Source organism: Hypomesus transpacificus, chromosome 17 (genome assembly GCF_021917145.1).
Source record: "Hypomesus transpacificus isolate Combined female chromosome 17, fHypTra1, whole genome shotgun sequence".
NCBI classification, from domain to species: Eukaryota; Metazoa; Chordata; class Actinopteri; order Osmeriformes; family Osmeridae; genus Hypomesus; species Hypomesus transpacificus.
The window spans coordinates 753,743-780,819 of NC_061076.1; the positions used below are offsets into that span (position 1 = coordinate 753,743).

Below are 27,077 nucleotides of genomic sequence, written 5' to 3' on the forward strand. Positions count from 1 at the left end.
ATGACCACACGTCGGTCAACTTTTTGAGAGAGAGAGAAAGAGAGAGAGAGAGAAAGAGAGAGAGGGAGGGAGAGGGCGAAACATCGGGGGCGGGCTGTGAAAATGAAGGATGGAAATAACAAGAGAACCACGCTGAAAGTGAGATATAGCTGTGAGCACTGGTGCGTTTCATTGAAGAGCGCTCGTGGCACTACAGCCTACCTTTAATCAGTAAACTTAATTACACTACCTCGACCAACTTAATAAGTCCCCCAAACACATAGGTTTACAAACTATTATAGGCTTCTCCTTCTGAATCACTCCCAAGAAAACCTATCACTTTATCATTAAGCTCCGTAAACGATCAAACTCGAGAGCTCGATCAGAGATAGGCTATATATGATCTGGTTTTCCTCTGTTCTGCTTGTGTGTTTAACAATAATGAACATATGGTGTTAATGACCTGACGGTGTTTCTCTAGATATAAAAACCTACAGCGCGTGTCATTTGCATGTCAGTTATGACGTGACGTCATGGCAAAACAGAGCTAAGACTGTTGTATTAATTTACTATCTTTGTTTCAATCTCCAGAGGTAGTGGCAGTCTGTCGAGTTCTATTTCAGCAGAAGTTCAAGGGGAGAGGTGAGAGATTACCTCATGGAAGACGTTTTGGGGAAATCTAACGATGTAGTAGAGCTAAATTACAAATCATTCACTCCTAGCGTCTCCTCCATCATAGCCTGACAACCAAGAAAGGATGGTGAAATGTACGATCAAACAAAAAATGGGCTTTACAAACCAAAAAAATAGCTTAGTTAAGATACTGTACCCTGTAATAGTGTGTAGTCACAGTGTATTCACAGTTTGTGTAAGGGCTTTCAACAGAACACCGCCATCTATCGGATGATCATGGAACAGAACTGTTGCAAAGCGGAACTAGAGTTCTGTCATGTGATGTTCTGTGGGGGCATTTTACACTATCGGACTGTGTACAGTCTACTTAACCTACTGTCTGGGGTTTGGCACTTGACAGGGGCTCAAGAGGTTTTTCACAATGTATGCAACTGGCTCCGAGAGTTTGATCAAACAGGCTCGGTAAGTCTACGTATTCAGCCGGGGGAATGTTGCCTCAGTTTTAACTGTCATGAAATCTAAAACGATCCTTCCTGATTTCTGGCTGCAGCATCACACTCGAGATTGTCTGGACAGGGTGCTGTTGGGGAACTTCACTATTTTAGATAATAATAATGTGTTAGCTACGAGTATCACTTCGCTGGCTGTGGTCTGCTGTTGCAGGAAGGTATTGCTAACCTGTTTAGCCAGGTAGAAGCAATTGCTAGCCTATTTGCAAGCTTGATACTTTGTTATTGTACTTAAGTAGATTTTTCTTGTATTAGTAGCCTATAGGTATAGCCTATAATAAAGTATACTTTACTTCACTATTTGTTTTTGTTGAAAGCTTTATACTTTACTGAATATAAACACGGAATATAGATTTGTATCATCCAAACCTGATTTCAAAAGTGGAAATTACTTGCGCATTTTCCATCAACCATTACATTTACATGTATGCATTTAGCAGACGCTTTTATCAAAAGCAACTTCCAAAAGAGAGCTTTACAAAAGTGCATAGGTCTCTGATCATAACAACGAGATAGCCCCAAACATTGCGGGTAGCCAAAACATGAAGCATTGTGAAAATGAAATAAGTCCCAAAGGGAAGAACCTAAAAGCATGTAGTTGAACAAGTTACAATTTAACAACATAAACCTCAAAAAGTGCAAGGGTGTACCTGTGAAAAAAAAGCTACAAAAATATATTACACAGCAAGTACAATAGTTTTAAGACAGTTACAACTAACCAACAAGAGCTGAGCAAGAAGTCTCAATAAGAGTCATTGTGATCCTGGAGGAAACATCAGGTCCAGCCAATCATTCCTAAGAACCGTTGTGCTCCCGGAACAAGTGCGTCTTGAGCCTTTTCTTGAAGGTGGGGAGACAGTCTGTGTCTCTGATGGAGGTGGGGAGTTGATTCCACCACTGGGGGGCCAGGCAGGAGAAGAGCTTGTGTTGGGACCGGGCGCTCTTGAGCGGTGGGACCACCAGATGGTTGTCAGAAGAAGACCGTAGTGGGGTGTAAGGCTGGAGGAGAGACTTGATGTAGTCGGGTACAGTCCCGTTCACCACTCGGAAGGTCAGTACCAGGGTCTTGAATACGGGCCATGATGGGAAGCCAGTGGAGGGACATGAGCAGCTGGGTAACATGGGAGCGTCTGGGTAGGTTTGCAGACCAGGCGGGCCGCTGCGTTCTGAATCCTCTGAAGAGGGCGGGTTGCGCATGCTGGAAGACAGGTATCTCCTGATCTTCCGGATATTGTAGAGGGTGAATCTACACGACTGGGAGACTGCAGCAATGTGGGCTGTGAGGGAGAGCTTGTCATCCATGGTAACCCCAAGGTTCCTGGCAGAGGATGAAGGGGTCACCGTCGCAGATCCCAGGGTGAATCAGTTCAATAACTTCTGGCAGTTAGCAGTTGAGTTGGTTCTGGCACACAAAATGCAGTTTTTCACGAGCAGTTTGGGTGATCTTCCCAAAATGACAATTAACGATGTCCATATGATTCTATGTTACAGAGAACCTCCCTCCGTATGCCTGCGCCTCGTCCATTAGTGTTAGTGGGACAAGTTATCCCTTACCTTTCAGCGTGAGAAATACAAGGTGTTGCGTGAGAGCGTGTGAACTGGTCCATGGCGACTGCGTGAGACCTGAGAGCCCTGTGCCTCCACACTGCTCCACTCTTGTTATGCACTAGCTACTACTACCACTTGCTTGGTATTTCAAGTTTCATCTAGGCTACTTGCATTTGTGCTTGGGATTTAGATTTGTTTTAATGAAATTGGGAAGAAGTCGATCATGTCTGCTGCTCCAGGTACCAGCACAGATCCTCATGTTGTCTTGTTGTTGTCTTCTTGTTGTCTTGATGTGTGCAGGGAGATCCAGGAGGGGGAGCTAGAGAAGTTCTACTGCAGGATCAGTAAGCTGCTACAGGGAAAGGACCACGGACACGAGACCATCGACTCCCTCCAGAGACTACGCCTCATCCTGTCCGCCACCAAGTTCAGCAGAATGTAATCCACTCCTACATTCATCTGGAGTTTCCTTTTTGCTTCTTACATTTTTCTTTCTCTAACTTCACTCGCTTCCACAGCTGGCATTGCCTTTTTCTGCTGCCTGTCTGTCTACTCACTCCAGCCTGTCTGTTTGCTCACTCCAGCCTGTCTGTCTACTCACTCCAGCCTGTCTGTTTGCTCACTCCAGCCTGTCTGTCTGCTCACTCCAGCCTGTCTGTCTGCCTGCTCACTCCAGCCTGTGTCTGCTCACTCCAGCCTGTGTCTGCTCACTCCAGCCTGTCTGTCTGCTCACTCCAGCCTGTCTGTCTGCCTGCTCACTCCAGCCTGTCTGTCTGCATGCTCACTCCAGCCTGTCTGTCTGCCTGCTCACTCCAGCCTGTCTGTCTGCTCACTCCAGCCTGTCTGTCTGCTCACTTCAGCCTGTATGTCTGCTCACTCCAGCCTGTCTGTCTGGTCTGCTCACTCCAGCCTGTCTGTCTACTCACTCCAGCCTGTCTGTCTGCTCACTCCAGCCTGTCTGTCTGCCTGCTCACTCCAGCCTGTGTCTGCTCACTCCAGCCTGTGTCTGCTCACTCCAGCCTGTCTGTCTGCTCACTCCAGCCTGTCTGTCTGCCTGCTCACTCCAGCCTGTCTGTCTGCCTGCTCACTCCAGCCTGTCTGTCTGCTCACTCCAGCCTGTCTGTCTGCTCACTTCAGCCTGTATGTCTGCTCACTCCAGCCTGTCTGTCTGGTCTGCTCACTCCAGCCTGTCTGTCTGCTCACTCCAGCCTGTCTGTCTGCTCACTTCAGCCTGTCTGTCTGTCTGCTCACTCCTGCCTGTCTGTCTGCTCACTCCAGCCTGTCTGTCTGCCTGCTCACTCCAGCCTGCCAGATGAGTTGCAGAGGCACCTGGCCTCCCTGCTGGTGTCTTCCTCTGTGGAGCAGATGCAGGTGCTGAGCTCAGCGGTGCTCAGAGAGACACTGCCCCCCAGTGGACAGGGACAGAAGTACAACTTGCTTGACCACAGCCCCCTCACCAGCCATGCCGCTGGCCTGCTGCTCTCACAGGTACACACACACACACACACACTACTGTTTCCTACACATGGAACCCCCACATTCATAACATAATGTCTCATCCTGATCACAGTTCAGATTTCAGAGGTTTGTCTTCTTTCTACTGCTCTACCCCACCCCCCTTCTCTTTCTCCCTCCCTCCCTCCCTCCCTCCCTCCCTCCCTCCCTCCCTCCCTCCCTCCCTCCCTCCCTCCCTCCCTCCCTCCCTCCCTCCCTCCCTCCCTCCCTCCCTCCCTCCCTCCCTCCCTCCCTCCCTCCCTCCCCCCCAGGCCGGCTCCCTGGCAGGTCTGGCTGCGCTCTCCTCTGTCACCCTTCGTAGCCTGGAGGGACGTGCATCTGATGGATGTTCACACACACTCATGCCCTCTCACACACACACTCTGCCCCTGCTAAATGCCATCATCACCCATAGTCCTAAGAGCCTTACTGAAGGTAAGACGCACACAAACACACATTTCTGCATTTTCCGCATTGAGTATCATAAAGACATGTGGTTGTTTAATTGAACCTTTATATATTGAGCATAGTCACACTTAGACACTTAGTTTCTTTTCTGTGTGAACCCTGTGTTGTCTGTCTGCCTGTCTGTCTGTCTGTCTGCCTGTATGTGTGTGTATGTGAGTGTAGATCATGTTACCTTGCTTAGCAAGAAGATGGTTGATTGGCTGCGCTACGCCACTGCTCAGCAGGGGACTGTGCTATCTTCTGGAGGGTTCTTCACGGGGCCCAGGTCTCGCCAGGTACGTCCTGCCTCTGACTGGTTCACACTCTCTCTCTCTCTCTCTCTCTCTCTCTCTCTCTCTCTCTCTTTCTCTTTCTCCCACGGCTCCTCTGCAAACACACCAGCTGTCTCACAACACCTTGTGTGTGTCTGTGTGTGTTTCAGCCAGGACCCATAGCAGAGCTGGATGGTTCTGTATCAGGGGATTTCTTCACAGTGTTGTGTGTGAGCCAGGCCTTCTCTGAAGACCAATGGATGAATGTCCACTCCTTCTCCATGCTCCGCCATTGGCTGCTGACATATCACTCTGTTACCGACGGCAACATGAGCCAAGACGCAGGTATGACCTCATCCCTGACTCCTGACCTTGAGGGCAGGGAGCCTTCTGATTGGTTTATAAGGATTTGGGACCTTAATGTTCCTCTGTGCTTTTATCAGCTCCATCAAACAAACTGCTGCTCAGTCTCTCCCTGTCACACTCTCACGGTAAGGTGTGTGTGTGTGTGTGTGTGTGGGGAAGGAGGCTAACATCTGAATTGGCATGGCTACATTGGTCTTACCCCTCTGGTTCACAGCACGGGCCAGTCCGACCTGACACAGTGAACTGTGATTAACTTTTCTTTCCTAAGACCTTCTCTTAATCAGGATCTTCTCTAAATAATTCTCACCCTTTTTAACTTCAATCATGGTACATGCATGCATCTGGTCTGAGTGTGACCAACTGATCAGCCCCTTTTGCTGTGATTGGTTGTGTTTGCCTAAGCCCTCTCCTGATAGGTTAATCATGTGTGCAGCTCCAGGTAGCTGCAGAGAGAGATTGATGATGTCTGCAGCTGGTGAGACCAGCAGGCTCTGAACTGAGATCTGGAGTGGACGTCATCCTGTCCTAAACCAGTCAATCTGTAAGAATGGAACTCTTACCCCTGAAATCTGACCCTAAGCTCTGATGACCTTTGACCTCTCATGCAGAGGACCGCTCTGAGATTGAGGGCTCGGTGGTTTCCATGGTTTCTGTAACGTCGTCGTCCAGTCGACTGCTTCCTCCCAGAGAGCGTCTGAGGGAGAAGGCCTTCCTGTACTGCCAGCGCCTCATCGAGCAGAGCGACCGCAGTGAGTGTGTGTGTGTGTGTGTGTTCACTCCCGTTTGACACAGTGTGTGTAGCGTGCTGTTCTTAATGCCTTCATGTTTTGTGATGTAGAGGCTGTGAAGAGGACAGACTCAGAGCTACAGAAGGCGGTAAGATCTTCAGGACTAAATCAACACACACGCACACACACGCACACTGCACACACATGCACGCCTGGTACTGTAACATGTTGTTGGTGTGGGTTGGCAGTGCCTGGTGGAGGCGGTGTGTATCCTGGACTGCGTGTGTGTGGAGGACTCGTCCCTGGTGTACCGTGCCTTCCCGTGTGTGAAGGCTCTGTACGGCCGGCTGAGCGCTGACCTGACCTACGCCAGGGTCCTCCTGCCTCTGGCTCACTTCTACCTCAACCACGGTCAGTGTGTGTGTGTGTGTGTGTCCATACAAGCATGCTGTGGCCATCACTCATTCCTTCAGTGTGTGTGTAGGTGACGCGGCGGCGGTGGACAGTGAGTGTGTGTGGAGGCTGGTGTTTGGTCGACTCCCTGCTGAGCTGTTTAACGATGCCTTGCTGGCTCACGAGCTGCTGAGCTTCCTCCGGCTCAACCTGCCTCTGCTGCAGCACCGGGGAGCACTGCACCTCACCTTCTTCCCCAACCTCCTGAAGGTGGGTCCCCCCTGCAACACCCCAGTAGTCTGTGCTGCAGGAGTCTGTACTGCAGCAGTCTGTACTGCAGCAGTCTGTACTGCAGCAGTCTGTACTGCAGCAGTCTGTACTGCAGCAGTCTGTGCTGCAGCAGTCTGCAGTTGTTCCTCTCCTGTCACATCATTTCGGTCTCCTGCTCCTTCACCCCACCTCTCTTCTTCTCTCTCTGTAGTTTCTAGCATGGGATAGTCCTGCAGTAATAGATGATTTTGTGGATCTGCTGCCCTCCCTGGTGACAGCAGGTACTGCAGTGGAGCTGCTGCACTCTCTGCTGGACCTGCCTTGTCTCAGCGCTGCGCTCTTCCTGCAGTACAGGTACACACACACACACACACACACACACACACACACACACACACATTAGTGACACTCCTCATCCTGTGTGTGTGTTTGTGTATCAGGTCGGCGTGTTTCCCCATATCAGAGCCAGGTGGGCGTGGCCTGTCGTCGCTGGAGGCGTTCCGTAGCCCCGCCCACCGTGGCCTGTTCCTCTTTCTGCTTCGAGGGGAGGCCGGGGCAGGTAACCATGACGATTACAGGATGTTTCCATACACACAATGATGGGTAGAAGATACAGTGTGTTGATCAAATATAGATGACTATGAATGACTAAATGTAGGTGACATATATGTATGACTCATCCTAGGTGACACCATAGACAGACTGAGCGTGCTCCACGAAATATTGGCAGAGGCAACTGATTGGCCGAGAGTCGTCCAATGTGCTCAAACCGTTCCCGTGCTGCTTCACGTCTATTTCAATGCGGTTGTCACGGTAACGATGAACAATAACTTGGTTATAGCACCAGTAGGTAGGCTTGGCATGTGGTTGTTAACTATAAGGTGTGTGTGTGTGTGTGTCAGGTGGCTGATAGGAAGCTGCTGGCTCAGATCATCCTGGTGCTGCTGGAGAGAAGCAGCCTGCTGCTGAACATCCACAAGTACACCCCAGAGATACACAGGTACACCCAGAGATACACCGGTACACCCAGAGATACACAGGTACACCCAGAGATACACAGGTACACCCCAGAGATACACAGGTACACCCAGAGATACACAGGTACACCCAGAGATACACAGGTACACCCCAGAGATACACAGGTACACCCAGAGATACACCGGTACACCCAGAGATACACAGGTACACCCAGAGATACACAGGTACACCCCAGAGATACACAGGTACACCCAGAGATACACAGGTACACCCCAGAGATACACAGGTACACCCAGAGATACACAGGTACACCCAGAGATACAGGTACACCCAGAGATACACAGGTACACCCAGAGATACACAGGTACACCCCAGAGATACACAGGTACACCCCAGAGATACACAGGTACACCCAGAGATACACAGGTACACCCCAGAGATACACAGGTACACCCCAGAGATACACAGGTACACCCAGAGATACACAGGTACACCCAGAGATACACAGGTACACCCCAGAGATACACAGGTACACCCAGAGATACACAGGTACACCCAGAGATACACAGGTACACCCCAGAGATACACAGGTACACCCAGAAATACACAGGTACACCCCAGAGATACACATGTACACCCACACACACACACACTATTTTGTCTTTACAGTTCTGCTTCTTTGTTCCCTCCTTCCTTGTTGTAGAGTGTTTAGCTGCCACCTATTGAGGATGTGTAAGCTCCGCCCCTCCCTGGTCGTGGACCAATGGCATGAGCTGCTGGAGTTTGCTGGAACCACAGGAAACGTCTACAGCAAAGCTGATTTGTACACACACGTGGTAAGGGTGCAGTGTTCTGAGTCCTGTGTGTTGTATTACACTAGTGACTCAGTCATGACTGTTAAATGCCTGTTTCAGGTCTGGGTGCTTGGAGAGTATCTGTCTGTGTCATGTGACCCTCGTTGCACCGTGGAGCGCATCACTTCCTGTTTTGAGTCACTGGAAGCGGTACTGTTTGAGATCACTTCCTCTGCCCCGCCCCCTGGACAGTCTGGCCCCGCCCCAAGGGTGATCACCTCACTAATGAGCGCGCTGGCTAAGCTAGCATCACGGTCACATGACCTTATACCTCGGTAAAACACTCGCACACACATCCTCCTACCCTACCAAGGTTTATAACCTGTGGAGCCTTGTGAATCTGAAGCAGTACTCACACCTGTGTGTGTGTGTGTGTGTGTGTGTGTGTGTGTGTGTGTGTGTGTGTAGGGTCTCTCTCTTCCTCTCCAAGATGCGGACCCTGTCCAGGGGGGGCTCAGTGCCATGGTGCTCCAACGAGGAGGATGTGGTCGCCATAGTAACCCGAGGGGAGGAGCTGTGGTCGTTACTGAAGCTTCCCAGCGTAGCTCAGAGTGTTCTGACTCCGCCTCCCTGTGCCACCTCCCCCCAGTGGCACAGAGACACCAACTCTGCACTGCCGTTACGACTCCGAGCACTGACAAGCTTCACACACACACACTGACACATACACACACTCACACTGACACATACACACACTCACACTGACACAAACACACACTGACAAGCTTCACACACACACACTGACACATACACACACTGACACATACACACACTGACACATACACACACTCACACAGACACATACACACACTGACACATACACACACTCACACTGACACACACACACACTGACACATACACACACTCACATTAGCCACCTGTTCATCAACCCAGTACTAGATGAAGAGCAGCAGCAGCTTCAGTGATTTATCTAATTTCTTTAAAATATAATGTCTTTTTTTAACTTAAAATAAAGAAAATACTGAACCCATTCATTGAGTCCAGATTTGTTTTTAACACACATGCATGTACACACAAGTGCATACGTACACATATAAACACACACACAGTTATTTCTAGATCTCTTTTATTCAATCATTTTATACTCAAACATAATTTTACAAAATAGAATTTGATAGAAATACAATTCCTGAGTCAGTTATCTGATAACAGACACAGCTAAATCAAACAACATGTAAATGTCGTACATACTGGAATGCTGGAAACTTTCATTTGAAACTTTTATAAAAAGAAGAAAGTGTTATCTGTGGAGCACATTCCCTGTGTAAGGGCGTCATGAGATGTGCATAGGCCTTGGTCTGGAGGAACTGGTCTGGTCAACACATTAGCTAAGTGCTCTATCATTGGAATGTATGTTAGATTTTCACTGCTAGTTTTTAAAATGATTAATCCACATAAGGAATAAGATTGTCTTAATACTGGATAATACTGGATACGCTCTGGATAAGAGCGTCTGCTAAATGACTAAATGTAATACAGATTAGCATTGACATTGTGTGCATTGAGATTTGCACGGAGATTGTTTCTATGTTACAAAAGTTGATTGAGATGCTAATACTGTTGAATCTAACCCTTGGCTCATTCCTAAAATGTACCATTCCTTCTCTACGCTGTCTGAGGGGTTGCTCTGTCTGGGGGGGTGCTCTGTCTGGTGGGGGGTGCTCTGTCTGGGGGGGGGTGCTCTGTCTGGGGGGGTGCTCTGTCGGGGGGGGTGCTCTGTCTGGGGGAGGTGCTCTGTCTGAGGGTGCTCTGTCTGGGGGTGCTCTGTCTGGGGGGTTCTCTGTCTGGGGGGGGTGCTCTGTCTGGGGGTGGTGCTCTGTCTGGGGGTGCTCTGTCTGGGGGGGTTCTCTGTCTGGGTGGGGGTGCTCTGTCTGGGTGTGCTCTGTCTGGGGGGGGTGCTCTGTCTGGGGGTGGTGCTCTGTCTGGGGGTGCTCTGTCTGGGGGGGTTCTCTGTCTGGGTGGGGGTGCTCTGTCTGGGTGTGCTCTGTCTGGGGGGGGTGCTCTGTCTGGGGGGGTGCTCTGTCTGGGGGGGGGTGCTCTGTCTGGGGGGGTGCTCTGTCTGGGGGGGTGCTCTGTCTGGGGATGCTCTGTCTGGGGGGGGGACGGCTCTGTCTGGGGGGTGCTCTGTCTGGGGGGGTGCTCTGTCTGGGGGGGTGCTCTGTCTGGGGATGCTCTGTCTGGGGGGGGTGCTCTGTCTGGGGGGGGTGCTCTGTCTGGGGGGGGGGGGGGCCTCTGTCTGGGGGGTGCTCAGTAAGAGATGATGTGCTCTGTCTGGGGGGGCCTCTGTCTGGGGGGTGCTCAGTAAGAGATGATGTGCTCTGTCTGGGGGTGCTCTGTCTGCACGTCACACTTTGTGCTCCATTACTGTATTTTCAGTCAAAACTACATTTTAGTTGTCATTATCGTGTAGCTCTTAGCATCATAAGAAATGATCACTCCACAACACATTGCAAGGTGTTTATATAAGACCAGGAGTGTTCATGTTCCCCGTCCAGTATAGAGCCTCTCGTGGGCTGGACCTCCAGACACACTGGGGTCGTCCTGGGGTTAAATGAACACAGCAATGTGCCGTGTGTGGTTAGCAGCAGCCGTGGGCTCTGGGCAGGTGCAGTCTACCCCAGATCTATACAACTGGTCTGACCACAGTCCATAGACTGTAGTCTTTGTATAGTATTCATAATGTGGTCTATTTAGTATATTTAACTCTATTTCATGTATTGTCTGTGGTCTGGGTTGAGTGTGGCTGTGGTCTGGGAGGGCAGTCACCTGGACGTCTGGGTCAGTCACTTGGACGTCTGGGCCAGTCACCTGGACGTCTGGGTCAGTCACCTGGACGTCTGGGCCAGTCACCTGGATGTCTGGGTCAGTCACCTGGACGTCTGGGCCAGTCACCTGGACGTCTGGGCCAGTCATCTGGACGTCTGGGTCAGTCACCTGGACGTCTGGGCCAGTCACCTGGACGTCTGGGTCAGTCACCTGGACGTCTGGGTCAGTCATCTGGACGTCTGGGTCAGTCACCCGGACGTCTGGGTCAGTCACCCGGACGTCTGGGACAGTCACCTGGACGTCTGGGCCGGTCACCTGGACGTCTGCACGGCAGGGCCAGGTAAGTATAGGTACCTCCAGATAGCGTAGTAGTGGGCAGCTGCTCCCATAGCAACGAACAAGTGCCAAATAGCATGGGCGAATGGGATTAGGCCATCACTCTTAAAGAAGACCACGCCCACCACATAGAACACTCCCCCCACAGCCAGCTCACACACACCTGTGCGATCCACCTGTAACAGACACAAACACACATTAAGAACCATTTCTCTCGGTTAAGTGTTGAAAAAGCCGACCCTGTGATTGTTGGATAAGACGGCACATTGTTGTCTTACCATTGACAGAATGACCAGTGCAGGGACTGCCCCCATGGCAATGTATCCTAGCAACTCTATCAGTTTATACCTATGGGGAAGTCAGAACAACATGTCACTGTCACCAAAGTCATGCCAGCGTTTCTTCATAACAGGAAGTGGAACCTTCCACATACTATCAGGAGAGCATAAGAATTGGGCAGAGCTGGTTCATGCAGGAGACATTAGCACTGATGTGATGTGTGTGTAAGGGTGTATGAAAGGGTGTGTGAAGTGTGTTAAGAGTGTGTGAGGGTGTGTTTTACCTCTCATGGAAGAAGAACACGTATGTGGAGCCGACGCACGCCATGAGCCAGACCAGCCAGCGCATGTGGACCGCCCAGGGTCCTAGCTCCCTCAACATTAACCTGCATACGTTAACACTGTCACACATCCAACTAACAACATGACCACCAGGGGGCGTGAGAGGCAGTGGTACAGATTGTTCTACCTCTCTCACACACACAAGTCTGCACACAAAGGTATGTTGAACAGGTTAAATGGGGGATTGACTATTGGGTCCCAGAAAAACCAGGGTGAGATCACATGACTGATCCACATAAAATACATGGAACATTCCTTCTGACACACACGTGTACGTACATACACACACATGTACACACGCACACAATGTAATGTATCTGCAACAACCTAACCTACCATGGAGAATAGGAGGCAGCAATGAAGAAGTAGATAGCCATTCTGTCACACATGTGAAAGTGCTGCTCCACCCTCCTACAAGGAGAGAGACTGGTTATGTACACACTGGTACACACACACTCACACACTCACACATACAACACAGTACAACAAAAGCATCAGTGTGGATGGTGATACATTTTACACTCTTCAAGACACCGTCCTGGAATATAGTGAGAAACAGAAAGCATGACAGTGTGAGAGTGTGAGAGAGAGAGAGGGAGACAGAGAGAGAGAGAGAGAGAGAGAGAGAGAGAGAGAGAGAGAGAGAGAGAGAGAGAGAGAGAGAGAGAGAGAGAGAGAGAGAGGGAGAGAGAGAGAAAGAGAGAGAGCGAGCGAGCGAGAGAGACAGGGGGTGAAAGTAAACACAGCTCCTTGTTTGCAGTAAACGGTTGTGAAGTAAGTGCAGGTGTACGTGTAATCTTTCCTTTTCTGGAGGATCTGAGCTCTTTATTTGAACATTCATTATCTTGTGCATCTGTCTGGTCCTCAGGCTGGCTATAATGACCATGTGTGAAAATCTCTTCCAATATAGAAATGAAGGATTTAACCCAGTGTTGGAGATATAGTTCTAACAGCTGGTGTTGACTGAGTCATTAGTCAGACCGGTTCCTGGGACTTGAGTTGCCCTTGTAATGCCCCCCTCCGCCTTACACACACACATACTCTCACACACCCTCTCACAAACACACTCTCACACACCCTCTCACACCCTCTCACACCCTCTCACACACACACCCTCTCACCGGAGATGGCTGATCTTCCAGGCGACAGTGTGAAACAGTGTTGAGGTGACAAACAGGCCAGTAAGCCCCGCCCCGTACAGCCAAGCAGCGGCGCAATGCCATTGGTCCACAGACAGGAAGTAGAGGACTGACCCACCCATCAGGCTAGGGAGGATCCAAAACTGTGGAGCATCATGGGTAAAATATAAAACTGTGGAGCATCATGGGTAAAATATAAAACTGTGGAGCATCATGGGTAAAATATAAAACTGTGGAGCATCATGGGTAAAATAACTGTGGAGCATCATGGGTAAAATGTAGAATCAATGAGATGAAAAGAAGTTACAGAAGCCCAATCTCCTACAAAACGGTTGAATGTTTTAATGGATTTCTGAGCTTCTTTGCAGCAGGTGTGAGGATGACTTCAAATCCAATCATTGAGGTCTGAACTGAGTAGGTGTAACCCTAACATCTGGTCCTGGGAATGTAGATCAGGCCAGTCTGGTGTTGCTGAGCAGGAACACACCAGAAGCTTGTCATATCCTGTCCCTGTCATTAGAGTGGTGTTATCGGCCTGGCTGTTGCTTTTCTGCTCTGTAATCCAGCTGTGGCTTTATTCTGAGAGATTACAGCAGATTACAGACTAGGGAGGGAAGCCACGGCCCCACTCAGAGATTACGTTCCCACACTAAAATGAGTTCATGTTTTCTCTCAGACCCAACCATGCTATGAAAGCCCCCCAGGCCAGGAGGAGTCTGCCTCTCTCATGTCCTCCCCCCCCAGGGCAGGAGGAGTCTGCCTCTCTCATGTCCTCCCCCCCCAGGCCAGGAGGAGTCTGCCTCTCTCATGTCCTCCCCCCCCAGGCCAGGAGGAGTCTGCCTCTCTCATGTTCTCCACCCCGGGTGGGAACGTTCCTCTCCACCTGCTGTGACATCTGATTTTTGTTTCAACAGCTTCACATGTCTGTGTGTGGGTGTCAAGATGTAATTTTTCACACAGAACAAGTCATTTCTTCTGTGTTTGTGTGTCTCACCCCATGTGTGGCACAGTTAGCAGCATGTTCATACTCTGTCGGCTGGTATCTTTTACTGGAGGGGACCCGGCCATTCATGAACCTGCGTCCAAAACACAGAGATGACGTGTCACATGTCACATACGTCAAGTGTGTGTGTGGGTGGTTGGGTGTGTTAATGTAATACCCATTTTACAATACTTTGTTGTTATTGAACCTGTGTCCTGTGTGTGTGTGTGTGTGTGTGTGTGTCCTGTGTGTGTGTGTGTGTGTCCTGTGTGTGTGTGTGTCCTGTGTGTGTGTGTCCTGTGTGTGTGTGTGTCCTGTGTGTGTGTGTGTCCTGTGTGTGTGTGTGTGTGTGTGTCCTGTGTGTGTGTGTGTGTGTGTGTGTGTGTGTCCTGTGTGTGTGTGTGTGTCCTGTGTGTGTGTGTGTGTGTGTGTGTCCTGTGTGTGTGTGTGTCCTGTGTGTGTCCTGTGTGTGTGTGTGTGTGTGTGTGTGTCCTGTGTGTGTGTGTGTGTGTCCTGTGTGTGTGTGTGTGTGTCCTGTGTGTGTGTGTGTGTCCTGTGTGTGTGTGTGTGTCCTGTGTGTGTGTGTCCTGTGTGTGTGTGTGTGTCCTGTGTGTGTGTGTGTCCTGTGTGTGTGTGTCCTGTGTGTGTGTGTGTCCTGTGTGTGTGTTTGTCCTGTGTGTGTGTGTGTGTGTGTGTGTGTGTGTGTGTGTCCTGTGTGTGTGTGTGTGTGTGTGTGTGTGTGTGTGTGTGTGTGTGTGTGTGTGTGTGTGTGTGTGTGGTCTCTCTGTTCTTAGTTGTTGGTGTTTGGAGAACTATGGCCAAAGACAACACAGAGCTTCTGAGGTTAGGAACCTGACGCACGCTGAGCCTGTGGAAACTAAAACTCTGTTTGTGTGTGTGAGGCCAGTCTAGGGGGATGTACAGAGAATAAGCAGTTATATAAATGTCACTATGCCTCAGCTCAGCCTGTGATACCACCCATGTCCAAGAACAGCCTAACTGAACCCAAGACTTTGTGATCCATGATATCAGCTAACAATACTTATGACTGTGTGTGTGTTCACATGCCTGGTTGTGTGTGTTGTGTTCATGTGTGTGGTTGTGTGTGTGTTACTCTTTAATCAGCAGCAAATCCCAGTTTACAGAGTGAGACACATCTGGACATGTTACGAAACCACATTTCATAAGTCAACATGAACACTGTCGTTCCCAAACACACACACTAACAAACATACACACACTAACAAACACACACACACTAACAAACACACACACTAACAAACACACACACACACTAACAAACACACACACACTAACAAACACTCACAGACTAACAAACACACACACAAAGCGGTTTGTCAGTGGGCCCAGGTGTGTAAAGTGTCTGACAACTGTGTTATTTGAACACACACAAATGTACTAACAGACACAATCTCTCTCTCTCTCTCACACACACACACACACACACAGACACACACAAAGAGCCCCCAAGGTATTCTGGCAGTGGATCACAGAGGTGTGTGAGCATGTTTGGGCCACAAAAGAGAGAGTAGAGTGAGGAATGTAGAGGAGAAAGGGAAGAGGAGTTAATGAAGCAGAGAGATAAAGAAAGGATGAGCGGAGACCAAAGGGTGGGGAGCAAGAGAGAGGGCAGCAGAGGGCAAGAGATTGATGAGAACCCAACAGGGTTGGGAGAGTATTTTGTAATCGTCTTCATAAACATCTTGTCTCCCTTTCTTTCCCCCTCTCTCCATTATCTCTCTCCTCTCTCTCTCCATTATCTCTCTCCTCTCTCTTTCCTATCTGTTCTTTCATGTCTCTCATGATCTTCTTTCTCTCCTCACGTTGATCTCCTATCCCCCCCCCCCCCCCTCCCTCTCTCTCCAGTGCCATGCAGAGCTGGAAACAAACTAGTAGACTAGTGTCTGTCAGCTGAGAGGGCGTCCACCGCAGCTCAACATCCGGCTGTCCTGGTGAGGTACAGGATATACAGCCAGCTCTCTTTCCGATTCGCGGAGGAACAACTCTTCTTGTAATTTGAATAATAACACATACTAAAAGCCTACCATTCTGTATATTTGTCCTTCAGTAATTTCTGAACATTTTATACTACAGTTTGAGAGCAACACTGTAGTCACTGTGGGTCACAGAAAGTCTGTGTTGGTATATGGACATTCCATCCAGGGATCTCTTAAATGTAAGAGGATTTGGGCTCTCTGGATCCTGGTAGTGTGTGGGGGGCGGGGCGAGTGGGGGGGGGGGGGGGCGGCGGGGGTGTATGAGGATTACTGGTTTCTACTCAGTTTGAATGTAAAGAGTACAGTATTTTACTGTACAATTGTGACAGTTATATTTGAGTGGTTGGGAATGACTGTTAATTTATACACCCAGTTCACAGTTCAAGGGCCTGTAAGAGCCGTAATCTAATAACAGAAGGTAATATGATCTCAGATTCAGAGTTCATTATTTCTAGTCATTGTGTAAGACATAAATGTACAAAACAAATGCATGTATCTTGAATGCTGATCAGAGAGGCTCTCTTACACCAGCATGTGACCCCGCTCCTCATCTCTCTCCACTGGCTTCCCATCATGGTCCGTATCACATTCAAGACCCTGCACTGACCTTCCGAGCAGTGAACGGGACTGCACCCGACTACAACAAGTCTCTCCTCCAGCCTTACACCCCCACCCGCCACCTACGGTCTTCTTCTGACTACCGTCTGGTGGTCCCACCACTCAAGACCGCCCGGTCCCAACACAAGCTCTTCTCCTGTCTGACCCCCCAATGGTGGAATCAGCTCCCCACCTCCATCAGGGACACTGACTGTTTCTCCGCCTTCAAGAAAAGGCTCAAGACACACTTGTTCCGGGAGCACAACGGTTCTTAGGAATGATTGGCTGGACCTGATGTTTCCTCCAGGATCACAATGACTCTTATTGAGAGAATTGTTGCTCTTGTTGGTTAGTTGTAACTGACTTAAAACTATTAAACTTGCTGTTTTATATATTTTTGTTGCTTGCTTTTTTCCGCAGGTACATTTACATTTTAGTCATTTAGCAGACGCTCTTATCCAGAGCGACTTACAGTAAGTACAGGGACATTCCCCCGAGGCAAGTAGGGTGAAGTGCCTTGCCCAAGGACACAACGTCATGTGGCACAGCCGGGAATTGAACTGGCGACCTTCTGATTACTAGCCCGACTCCCTCACCGTTTAGCCACCTGACTCCCTACACCCTTGCACTTTTAGAGGTTCATGTTCTTTAATTGTATCATGTTGAACTACATGCTCTTATGGTTCTTCCCTTTGGGACTTATTTAGTTTTCACAATGTATGCTTCATGTTTGGGTTACCCGCAATGTTTGGGGCTATCTCGTTGTTATGATCAGTGACCTATGCACTTTTGTAAAGCTTTCTTTTGGATGTCGCGTTGGATAAAAGTGTCTGCTAAATGCATAAATGTAGCCTAAATGTAAGTTACTTCATGTTCTGTTGAGTTCTCCTGAGAGCTGTGTAAGGCACAAACGGTTTTCTAAAGCAATGTCATTTAAAACAGGTTTGTTTTGTCTGTAAACATTCTTAAACAGACGGAATTTACTATGCATACAGCCGGTTTGTGTCTTATTTGACATTCAGAAAGAATGCCACTACAGGACCGGTGTTGCCGGACTTGTCATGGTGACATGAGGTTGATTCAAGTTTAACCCTCGTCACAGCTGTTGCCATGGTTACTGACCGAGGGGTATGTAGGATCAGGGCCAGAGGGCTCAAAGGTTTCAAAACAACAAAAAAAGAAAACAACATAGCCTACCTTACCCCCTTGTTTTTATTTTATTCATGAATTGTTATTGATAAGAAGTTTAACACCTGTCCAATAAGATCTGGGAACATGTGGTCAGTTACTGAATTGTGTAGCAACATTTGCAAACTGGTTAACTTGTAAAAAGGGCTATAGCCTACAAATCAATTCGATTTGATTTGAGTTAGCAATAACCCAAAACTGAGTAGTTGACTCAGCAGCAACTTAATTCATGTATCCTGTTCGTCCAGGGCTGTTTTAGTAGAATATGAATATTGGCGTTATTTTTCGACCAGAAATCCTCATCTGACCTCTTCATTATAACTCACACGGACAAACAGGTAGAAGGCAGGGAGGATGGGGCAGCTTGCAGACAACAGAGTGAATATTCACAGAACGCCCAGTGCCCACATTGAGGCCAGACAGGTGTTTGAGGCATTGTGGCACATCTTTCACCCGCCGCTTCACTGCAAATCAATTCACACACGCTCACCCACACACAATCTATAACTCATTCTCACTGTCCCTCCACGCATAAGTGCGCATGGCTGCACATCAGCTGTCAGACACAGGAAGCAAAACAAAAAAACATACTTCGATCTATTAAACACTTATTTTCATGTGGTGTTAGGCTACCTTCCATACGTAGTCTTCTTGAAATCCATCTTGCTGACATTAAACCTCCTGTCGGCCCGCCACGCAGAGCCTACGGGAATTCCATCCCGGATGTATCCAAGAGTTCAAACATAATAGAAAGTCCAAAAGAACCGTTGGGGCGCTTAGATACGCAGCTCAAAAGTTGACCTGGCTACTGTAAAATACAGTTAACATCGCTGTAACGGTCAAGCACCGGGACAAGCGTTAAATGAATAATAGCCTGCTGCAGAAACAGACAAAGTGTAATTGCCGAACTGCGGAAAACAATACGCGCTAGGGTAGAGTAGAGTTTGTTTCCGAATCTGATGTTTGCAGGATGTTCAGTGGGTCTACGTTGGAAACCCCTCCCCTGCCCGATAACTGGCTTTGGAACCGCAGCTCCTCCCAGAGCGCGTCCAACCCCCTCACTCCCCCCTCTCACACGCACTCGCTCACGCACGCGCATCCACACCAGCCCAAGCACACAGTTAAGCGTCCTAGTGACGGAAAATTAAACATTATCCAACAATAGAACGGTGTGTGGGTCTGAGCTATGGTTCCAGGAGCTGAAGGCTCATTGGTCTCTGGTACATTCATAGGGAATGTTAGTATGACCCTGTTGGCTACTTTCCCGTTTGCCTACGGATCTAGAAAATGAAAGCGACATTAGCAATGTGACATCGTGTAAAAACCATTGTCCCCCACGCACTTTATCTGACTTGCAATATTTCCAAGAAATGTCCATTTCCTGTTTTGTGTAAGTTAAGTTACCCAACAATAACCGTCCTTGTCAAGAAAAGCAGTGCGCGTGCATCAAAAAGCATCTGTCGTTCACTGACATCTTCTGGTGGTAAAGAGAAATACACATTCCAAAGCGTCAAGGCCAGACTTGATGTAGCCTACTTAAAATGAGGACTAAAAGCGACTGTCTGACAGTTTGGCGAAGGAGACTAACCGGTAGGCCAAAGCAAACTTGATGGCAACAGTTTGGTGAAACACCCTTTTCTGTTTCCGCATGATGTTGCCCCCCATGCACCAAGCGGGGTCCACATGGAAATGATTAGTTGAGTTTCGTGTGATAGAAGAACGATACCCATCACCTTCTAATGACACCAGTATCCGACCCCCCTAAGAAAGTGTGATGCACTGTTTAGCCTACACAAAACCGGCATCCTTGACTTGGTGTCAGTCCACATACTTTAATCATTTAGTTTACGTTGGAGCTTACAACAGTGCGCGTGTACGATACTTATTATCTTAATACCACGAACAGCTTTGCTTTTTTTTCGCCACTAAAATCAAACCTTTCGCCTACATGCCTGTCTCTTTAAATTCCTAACCTGTCGCACACGGCAGCAAAAGAGCATGCGCAGGAAGAAGGAGCAACAGCCACAGTGAAAAACAACAACAAGGACCAGCAGAGGAACCCAGAGCTGCATCCAGCTAGCCTACACAGCTAACTGCATCTTCTCAACTGTCCGTAATCTACCCCTGTTGCCGCTATTTCTGCCACGGCTTTACATGTAGATGGTGCCGAGTCCATGAACTTGGCCAGTCAGAGCGGGGAAGCTGGCTGTAGCCAGCTTCTCTTCGCTAACTTCAACCAGGACAACACGTAAGGAAGGCCGGGGGGGGACTGGGAAGGGAGGTTGGGGATTTGATGGCCTTACAACATTAGTTAGTTATATATTGTGGAGGTGTTGCTTTAGATTTTACGAGCTGTCCCGATGATGGTATTAACGTTAAAGTATGGAAACCTTCGGGACGTTGCGTGATAACTGACAAGCCATGCTTATTAAAACTAGCAAGCTAGTGCTACAGTCGCTGGTCCGTAGCATTGCTAATGCTAGCAACATTGTGTCAAGTATGTCGTCAGCTATTAGCTGCTAGTAGGCTAGCTTTTTAACGCTGTAGTTAGTGCTAGCACAATACAACACACATCGGTTGGTAAAACAACGAGCTTTTATCCATCTAACCAACAATAGCTCGCTAAACTAACTCAATTAATTGGGGTTTGTTATCATAAGCTTTGGGTGCCGTCTTTCAGTATAGAAAACAAAATGTTCAACAAAAGTCAAGCTAGCTTCTGATTTGGAGCAAACGAATCTGATGGAAGTGAAACTGTGGCTAGCTAATGCTGATTCCCACCTGCCATGGCTTGGAGACTAAGGCCAAATCCGTACATAAACGGCAACGTTAATTATCCATTCGAGTGTTTTTTTAAACATATGTCTGGATCTCAGTGTGTTGGTTACTGGTTAGATGACAACCACTCCGGCCAAGTTATTGCAACACATCCCTGTCCAGCCTTGTGACCGCTGTCACCAAGCCGTTTGGCAGAACACCCTATCGCAGATAAACTAGCTGTGGAGAGATGCATTGTTGTTGGGCTATTCAGAACCGTCTGCGCATGTCTTCTCAGAAAGCAAATATGCATGTTAACGTCCAGTATGTTTGTTTCTGCATCCCTCCGCCTAGGTCCCTGGCTGTTGGCACCAAATCAGGCTACAAGTTTTTCTCCCTGTCGTCTGTGGACAAGTTGGAGCAGATATATGAATGTAGTGAGTATCCCAGTGTCGAGTACTCCTTCCACATGAAAACTAAATAATGGAATTTGTCCTGTAAGTCATTATAGGATGCTTGTGAATGGGACTGCCCTGCCTACTTATTGATAAGCATTTGGTAAAGTGAGGAATGGTGATGCTGACACTGCTGAAACACAGACAGGCTACAGCACCACAGGCTGTAATGACCAGTAATGACCACTCAGCCATGCTTGCTGGCCCCAACCTACTGAGACAGAACTCTCTCTCTCTCTCTCTCTCTCTCTCTCTCTCTCTCTCTCTCTCTCTCTCTCTCTCTCTCTCTCTCTCTCTCTCTCTCTCTAACACACTCACTCTAACTCTCTCTCTCTCTAACACACTCACTCTAACTCTCTCTCTCTCAAACACACTCTCTCTCTTTCTCCCTCAGTCTCAAGAACATGTCTATAGCTCTTAGACCAGTCACTGATTCAGCATTCTTAGTATCCTGAATATGATGCCTTGTTCCAGCATGGCCTGATCATAGGGATAGCTTAGTGGTTAGACCATTTAACTGTAGATAAATAATTTGCAGGTTAAAATAGTATTTACTTAGCTTTCCGGTCTATATAGAAGTGTTTCTGTTAAGAGCCCGCCCTCTGCTAAGACTGACATTGATTGACGTGTTTGTGGGCCACTCAGTGGACACAGAGGATGTGTGCATCGTGGAGCGCCTGTTCTCCAGCAGCCTGGTGGCCATCGTCAGCCTGAAGGCTCCCAGGAAGCTCAAGGTCTGCCACTTCAAGAAGGGAACAGAGATCTGCAACTACAGCTACTCCAACACCATCCTGGCAGTCAAACTCAACAGACAGGTAGGCACACACACACACGCATGTGATATATGCATACACATAGACACATTTGTTCACTCATACAAGATTGTAAAGCTTTGTACAGTGACCACACTCATCGTGTGTGTGTGTGTGTGTGTGTGTGTGTGTGTGTGTGTGTGTGTGTGTGTGTGTGTGTGTGTGTGTGTGTGTGTGTGTGTATGTGTGTGTGTGTGTGTGTGTGTGTGTGTGTGTGTGTGTAGAGGCTGATAGTGTGTTTGGAGGAGTCTCTGTACATCCACAACATCCGAGACATGAAGGTCCTGCACACTATCAGAGAGACACCACCCAACCCCTCAGGTAGGACTCGCCCCACCCAACCCCTCAGGTAGGACTCACCCCACCCAACCCCTCAGGTAGGACTCACCCCACCCAACCCCTCAGGTAGGACTCACCCCACCCAACCCCTCAGGTAGGACTCGCCCCACCCGACCCCTCAGGTAGGACTCGCCCCACCCGACCCCTCAGGTAGGACTCGCCCCATCCGACCCCTCAGGTAGGACTCGCCCCACCCGACCCCTCAGGTAGGACTCGCCCCACCCGACCCCTCAGGTAGGACTCGCCCCACCCGACCCCTCAGGTAGGACTCACCCCACCTGACCCCTCAGGTAGGACTCACCCCACCCGACCCCTCAGGTAGGACTCGCCCCACCCGACCCCTCAGGTAGGACTCGCCCCACCCGACCCCCACACTATCAGAGAGACACCACCCAACCCCTCAGGTAGGACTCACCCCACCCAACCCCTCAGGTAGGACTCACCCCACCCAACCCCTCAGGTAGGACTCGCCCCACCCGACCCCTCAGGTAGGTAGGACTCACCCCACCCGACCCCCACACTATCAGAGAGACACCACCCAACCCCTCAGGTAGGACTCACCCCACCTGACCCCCACACTATCAGAGAGACACCACCCAACCCCTCAGGTAGGACTCACCCCACCCAACCCCTCAGGTAGGACTCGCCCCACCCGACCCCTCAGGTAGGACTCGCCCCACCCGACCCCTCAGGTAGGACTCGCCCCACCCGACCCCTCAGGTAGGACTCGCCCCACCCGACCCCTCAGGTAGGTAGGACTCACCCCACCCGACCCCCACACTATCAGAGAGACACCACCCAACCCCTCAGGTAGGACTCACCCCACCTGACCCCTCAGGTAGGACTCACCCCACCTGACCCCCACACTATCAGAGAGACACCACCCAACCCCTCAGGTAGGACTCACCCCACCTGACCCCCACACCAACCCTCAACACACACACTCACATGCACATGATGTTAGTCCTCGAGCTGACAGTGTGTGTGTGTGTGTGTGTGTGTGTGTGTGTGTGTGTGTGTATGGTCTCTCCCCAGGTCTGTGTGCTCTGTCTATCAGTAATGATAACTGTTACTTGGCATACCCAGGCAGTGCTACAATAGGAGAGGTCCAAGTGTTTGACACTGTGAATCTGGTAGGTTACCACACACTCACATGCATGTATACACACACAGAGAAACATTTTCTCACTCACTTTGGATTGCTGCTGAAACAGACTGATGGAAGGAAGTGTGGTTTCATGTTTTGGTGTGTAGTCTCTTATGTGTGTGTAGTCTCTCATGTGTGTGTGTGTGTGTGTGTGTGTGTGTGTGTTTCTCTCCAGAGAGCGGCCAACATGATCCCTGCCCATGACAGTCCTTTAGCAGCGCTAGCATTTGATGCTAGTGGAACCAAACTGGCTACAGCCTCAGAGAAGGTAGGACACATAACACTGTCACACCTCCCACCCAGAGCCGTGCCTGTCAGCCAGTGTGTGACCCCCCCTCCTCCTCAGGGCACAGTCATCCGGGTGTTCTCCAGCCCAGAGGGACAGAAGTTGTTTGAGTTTCGTCGAGGAGTCAAGAGGTAATAATTCATTTCCTTTATTCCTGGACTACTGCTGTTCATGTGAGTCAGGTCAGTGAGTCACTTTCTGCTACTTTGACAATCTCTGACTTCGTCGTTGAGCAGCAAAATAACTGTCACTGTACTTCAATGTTGTTATAGCCTTTATCATGTAGGTACAGTCAACCTGTTTTTTCAGAAAATATTGGTTTAAACTTTTTGGGGGGGGTTTGAAACCTTTGTTTTCACACAGTGAGAGGAGAGAACAGAGCAGCCTAAAACAGAGTAGATCAAAGCAGAGAATAGAGTGTAGTAGAGCACTCATCAATGATGCAAACGTTTTTACGTTTTTTTCCCTTTTCAACCTTTCGAAAAAAAAAAAAAAAAAAAAAAAAAAAAAAACTTTTCAAAGGTTTTATTTATAAACTTCTTTTTTTTAAAATAATGATTTGATCAAATAATTATTATTTTTCGAGCATCCATAGTGTGCACATGTGTGTGGTGTGTTTCTGAGGCTGTTGCTGTGCTTGCAGGTGTGTGAGTATCTGCTCGCTGGCATTCAGCATGGAGGGCCTGTACCTGTCAGCTTCCAGCAACACAGAGACGGTCCACATCTTCAAACTGGAGACGCAGAAGGAGAAGTAAGACAGGCGGGCCAGGCTGACTGGAGCCTTAGGAACATCAGTGACACCTCAGTGACACCTCAGTGACACCTTCTCCTAATTGTCATGCTGTGTGTGTGTGTGTGTGTCAAGCAGGCCGGCGGAGGAGCCCACCACATGGGGAGGGTACCTGGGGAAGGTACTGATGGCGTCCACCACCTACCTGCCCACCCAGGTCACGGAGATGTTCACCCAGGGACGAGCCTTCGCCACCGTCAGACTTCCCTTCTCTGGACACAAGAACATCTGTGCCCTGGCAGTGTGAGCACACACACACGCACTGGACACACACACGCACACACTGGACACACCCACACACACGCACGCACACACACTGGACACACAAACCACCAGTGTGAGTTAAGAGTGAATAAGACTCTTTACTCCTCACTGCTCTGGTTTGTGTGTTTACTCTCTCGTGTTGTCATTCTAAACTGTTCCCAGGATCCAGAAGGTTCCACGGCTGCTGGTGGCAGCTGCTGATGGATACCTGTACCTTTACAACCTGGACCCTCAGGAGGGAGGGGAGTGCACACTCATGAAACAGCACAGGTAACACACACACCTCTCTGTCTCTGTCTCTCTCTCTCCGTCTCTCTCTCTGTCTCTGTCTCTCTCTCACACTCACAGGGTGATGTTTAACAGACTCTCATCTCTTCACATTGTGTGTCTGTCCTCAGACTAGACGGCAGCACTGAGGCACCCAATGAGATCCTGGAGCAGGGGTCACATGACCGCCCGCTAGTGGCTCAGACCTACAGCAACGCTGTAACTAAAGGTAGGATTTGTGTCATAGACCTACAGCAATGCTGTAACTTATGGAAGGATTTTTAACAGTCAGTATAAAGCTAAGTTGACCCCTGCTTGTGGGAGGAGTTAACCTTTCACCTCTGACCTCTTAGGTTACTGTGAGGAGCAGGGAGCAGTGGGAGGGGCGGGGCTAGATGACGACCTCAACGACCTGCGATTGGAGGAGGAGAACGAGCAGCCGCCACTAATCCTGGAGACCGACTGATGGACGGCCTCAGCATCCAATCAGAGGGCTCCTCTGGTGCTGCTATAAACATGTGACACAAAGGGGGTGGGGGTTTAAAGATGGGGGCATTCTAGAGTCTGTCTGTCTGTCTGTGCGTATACACGTCTCTCTCTCCACCCCCCTCTCTCCCTGCTCTCCCGCTCACCCCCCTCCCACCCCTCTGCAGGTGTGTCTGTAGCTTTGCATGTCCATGTGCCAACAGTAGACCGCTAGAACACATGCCCCATGAAAACGCTCTGCAGCGTGTGTGTGTGTGTGTGTGTGTGTTTGAATTGGACCTCATGTCGGAAGCACAGTGCTGTGTTCACTTAACACTTAAAGACACACACACACTAACACACGTGCAAACATGCGACACACACTCTGTTTCATGAAAGTGATGTAAGTGCCTCTCTGCTCTCTGCTCATCGTCTCTGCTCATCGTCATAGTTACATCCCCTCCTGCCCCTCATGGCTTCAATAAAGCAGTTTGTGTTTTTTCAGATGTTTGTTTTAATACATTGTGTGTCCTTGGTAGTGTTGCCTAAATGTTACACACACACACCCTGTCCTTCATGTGAGGTGTGTGTCAGCTGAAGTCACTGTGTCTGGGCTTGTACATTAGCAACGTTCACATGCGCTTACTCCTTGCTCCTTTAACCCAATCAGATCGAGGCTCAGTGGGTTTGCCCCATTCCCTCTAAGCCCTGCAGTCATTGGTTGATTTAACTCTGATATTACTGATTTTAATCTACTTAACCAACCCACTTGGCATGTCATGCGTGAGTAAAATGCAAGGTGTTCCAATGTGGTACTTAGCTCAAACACCAGTCCAGGATGGGAGTCAGAGAGCTGGGCAGGTTTCTGCTGCAGAGCTGGGAAGTTCTCCCACATCATTCTCTATTTCTGGTCTACTAGATGTGACAAGATAACGTATCACTGAGGGTCTTGTCAGGACATGCCTGACTGTGATTTCAACCTTTTTAGAAACTCTGGGTTGGTGTGATTTGGCCTGTTCCTGTGGGTGGACAGTTTACCCAGGGTTAGAGCTTGGTTGGCCGCTCAGGTAGGGGCACTGGAGAACCAGCCCAGATGCATGATCATTACCCATGATCGTGTGGGAGGAGCAGTGGATGGAGGAGGAGCTGGGCTGTCAGATGTTTTCTAATGATTTTGTATAAAATGTGAAACGTTCATCTGAAACTAAATGAAAATAAAATCCATGTTGATATATGATAAGTCTGTCTCCCTATTCGCTGTCTTCAGTTCCTCGTTCACCGTGTGAGGTGTGTGATGTGTGTGTGCTGAGGAGGCCCTGTGATGAACAGACGTGGTTCATCTTAGGAAGGAACAAGA

At 49.1% G+C, this 27,077-nt stretch overlaps 4 protein-coding genes across 8 annotated transcripts in view; 2 read left to right on the plus strand and 2 right to left on the minus strand.

Annotated features, from left to right (window-relative positions):
• Positions 1-83, minus strand: part of card11 (caspase recruitment domain family, member 11) — a 14,969-nt gene extending 14,886 nt beyond the window's left edge. For all 3 annotated transcript variants that reach the window (XM_047037506.1, XM_047037504.1, XM_047037505.1), the window contains exon 1: positions 1-83. This exon is cut by the window's left edge and continues 185 nt beyond it. The gene's annotated coding sequence lies outside the window, so the exon portion shown is untranslated.
• Positions 84-926: 843 nt separating this feature from the next.
• ap5z1 (adaptor related protein complex 5 subunit zeta 1) lies at positions 927-9,929 on the plus strand. Of its 2 annotated transcripts, XM_047038930.1 has the most exons (18): positions 927-1,074; positions 2,970-3,107; positions 3,974-4,157; positions 4,436-4,598; positions 4,794-4,906; positions 5,053-5,227; positions 5,326-5,373; positions 5,857-5,997; positions 6,087-6,124; positions 6,225-6,387; positions 6,461-6,639; positions 6,851-6,993; positions 7,080-7,198; positions 7,325-7,452; positions 7,542-7,639; positions 8,321-8,453; positions 8,532-8,746; positions 8,880-9,929. In XM_047038930.1, exons 1-18 carry the CDS (start codon positions 1,034-1,036, stop codon positions 9,130-9,132), a joined length of 2,472 nt encoding a protein of 823 aa, XP_046894886.1. In that variant the 5' UTR covers positions 927-1,033; the 3' UTR covers positions 9,133-9,929. The 2 variants fall into 2 exon arrangements, with proteins under 2 accessions (XP_046894886.1, XP_046894887.1); XM_047038931.1 differs by lacking the exon at positions 5,326-5,373.
• Positions 9,930-11,158: 1,229 nt separating this feature from the next.
• Positions 11,159-19,133, minus strand: mmd2a (monocyte to macrophage differentiation-associated 2a). Its single transcript, XM_047038800.1, has 7 exons — positions 18,772-19,133; positions 14,348-14,429; positions 13,336-13,496; positions 12,551-12,625; positions 12,157-12,258; positions 11,873-11,942; positions 11,159-11,770 (listed from the first exon to the last, which is right to left on the minus strand). Exons 1-7 carry the CDS (start codon positions 18,798-18,800, stop codon positions 11,570-11,572), a joined length of 720 nt encoding a protein of 239 aa, XP_046894756.1. The 5' UTR covers positions 18,801-19,133; the 3' UTR covers positions 11,159-11,569.
• Positions 19,134-20,128: 995 nt separating this feature from the next.
• wipi2 (WD repeat domain, phosphoinositide interacting 2) lies at positions 20,129-26,960 on the plus strand. Of its 2 annotated transcripts, none has more exons than XM_047038901.1 (12): positions 20,129-20,386; positions 21,250-21,332; positions 21,996-22,165; positions 22,387-22,483; positions 23,537-23,634; positions 23,824-23,916; positions 23,995-24,065; positions 24,578-24,685; positions 24,800-24,967; positions 25,151-25,258; positions 25,387-25,484; positions 25,609-26,960. In XM_047038901.1, the coding sequence occupies exons 1-12, from the start codon at positions 20,313-20,315 to the stop codon at positions 25,719-25,721; spliced, it is 1,281 nt and encodes a 426-aa protein (XP_046894857.1). In that variant the 5' UTR covers positions 20,129-20,312; the 3' UTR covers positions 25,722-26,960. The 2 variants fall into 2 exon arrangements, with proteins under 2 accessions (XP_046894857.1, XP_046894858.1); XM_047038902.1 differs by having other exon boundaries at positions 24,803-24,967.
• Positions 26,961-27,077: the final 117 nt, after the last annotated feature.

Coding starts and splice junctions, on each gene's coding strand:
- ap5z1 (XM_047038930.1), top strand. CDS start 1,034: ATGTATGCAACTGGCTCCGAGAGTTTGATCAAACAGGCTCG. Junction 6,125..6,224: donor ACTCAGAGCTACAGAAGGCG/GTAAGATCTTCA, acceptor GTGGGTTGGCAG/TGCCTGGTGGAGGCGGTGTG. Junction 8,747..8,879: donor TCACATGACCTTATACCTCG/GTAAAACACTCG, acceptor GTGTGTGTGTAG/GGTCTCTCTCTTCCTCTCCA.
- mmd2a (XM_047038800.1), bottom strand. CDS start 18,800: ATGGATTTCAAGAAGACTACGTATGGAAG. Junction 13,497..14,347: donor CTAACTGTGCCACACATGGG/GTGAGACACACA, acceptor GATGCTCCACAG/TTTTGGATCCTCCCTAGCCT. Junction 11,943..12,156: donor GTGTTCTTCTTCCATGAGAG/GTAAAACACACC, acceptor ACTTCCCCATAG/GTATAAACTGATAGAGTTGC.
- wipi2 (XM_047038901.1), top strand. CDS start 20,313: ATGAACTTGGCCAGTCAGAGCGGGGAAGCTGGCTGTAGCCAGCTTCTC. Junction 20,387..21,249: donor AACTTCAACCAGGACAACAC/GTAAGGAAGGCC, acceptor CCCTCCGCCTAG/GTCCCTGGCTGTTGGCACCA. Junction 23,917..23,994: donor TGGCTACAGCCTCAGAGAAG/GTAGGACACATA, acceptor CCTCCTCCTCAG/GGCACAGTCATCCGGGTGTT.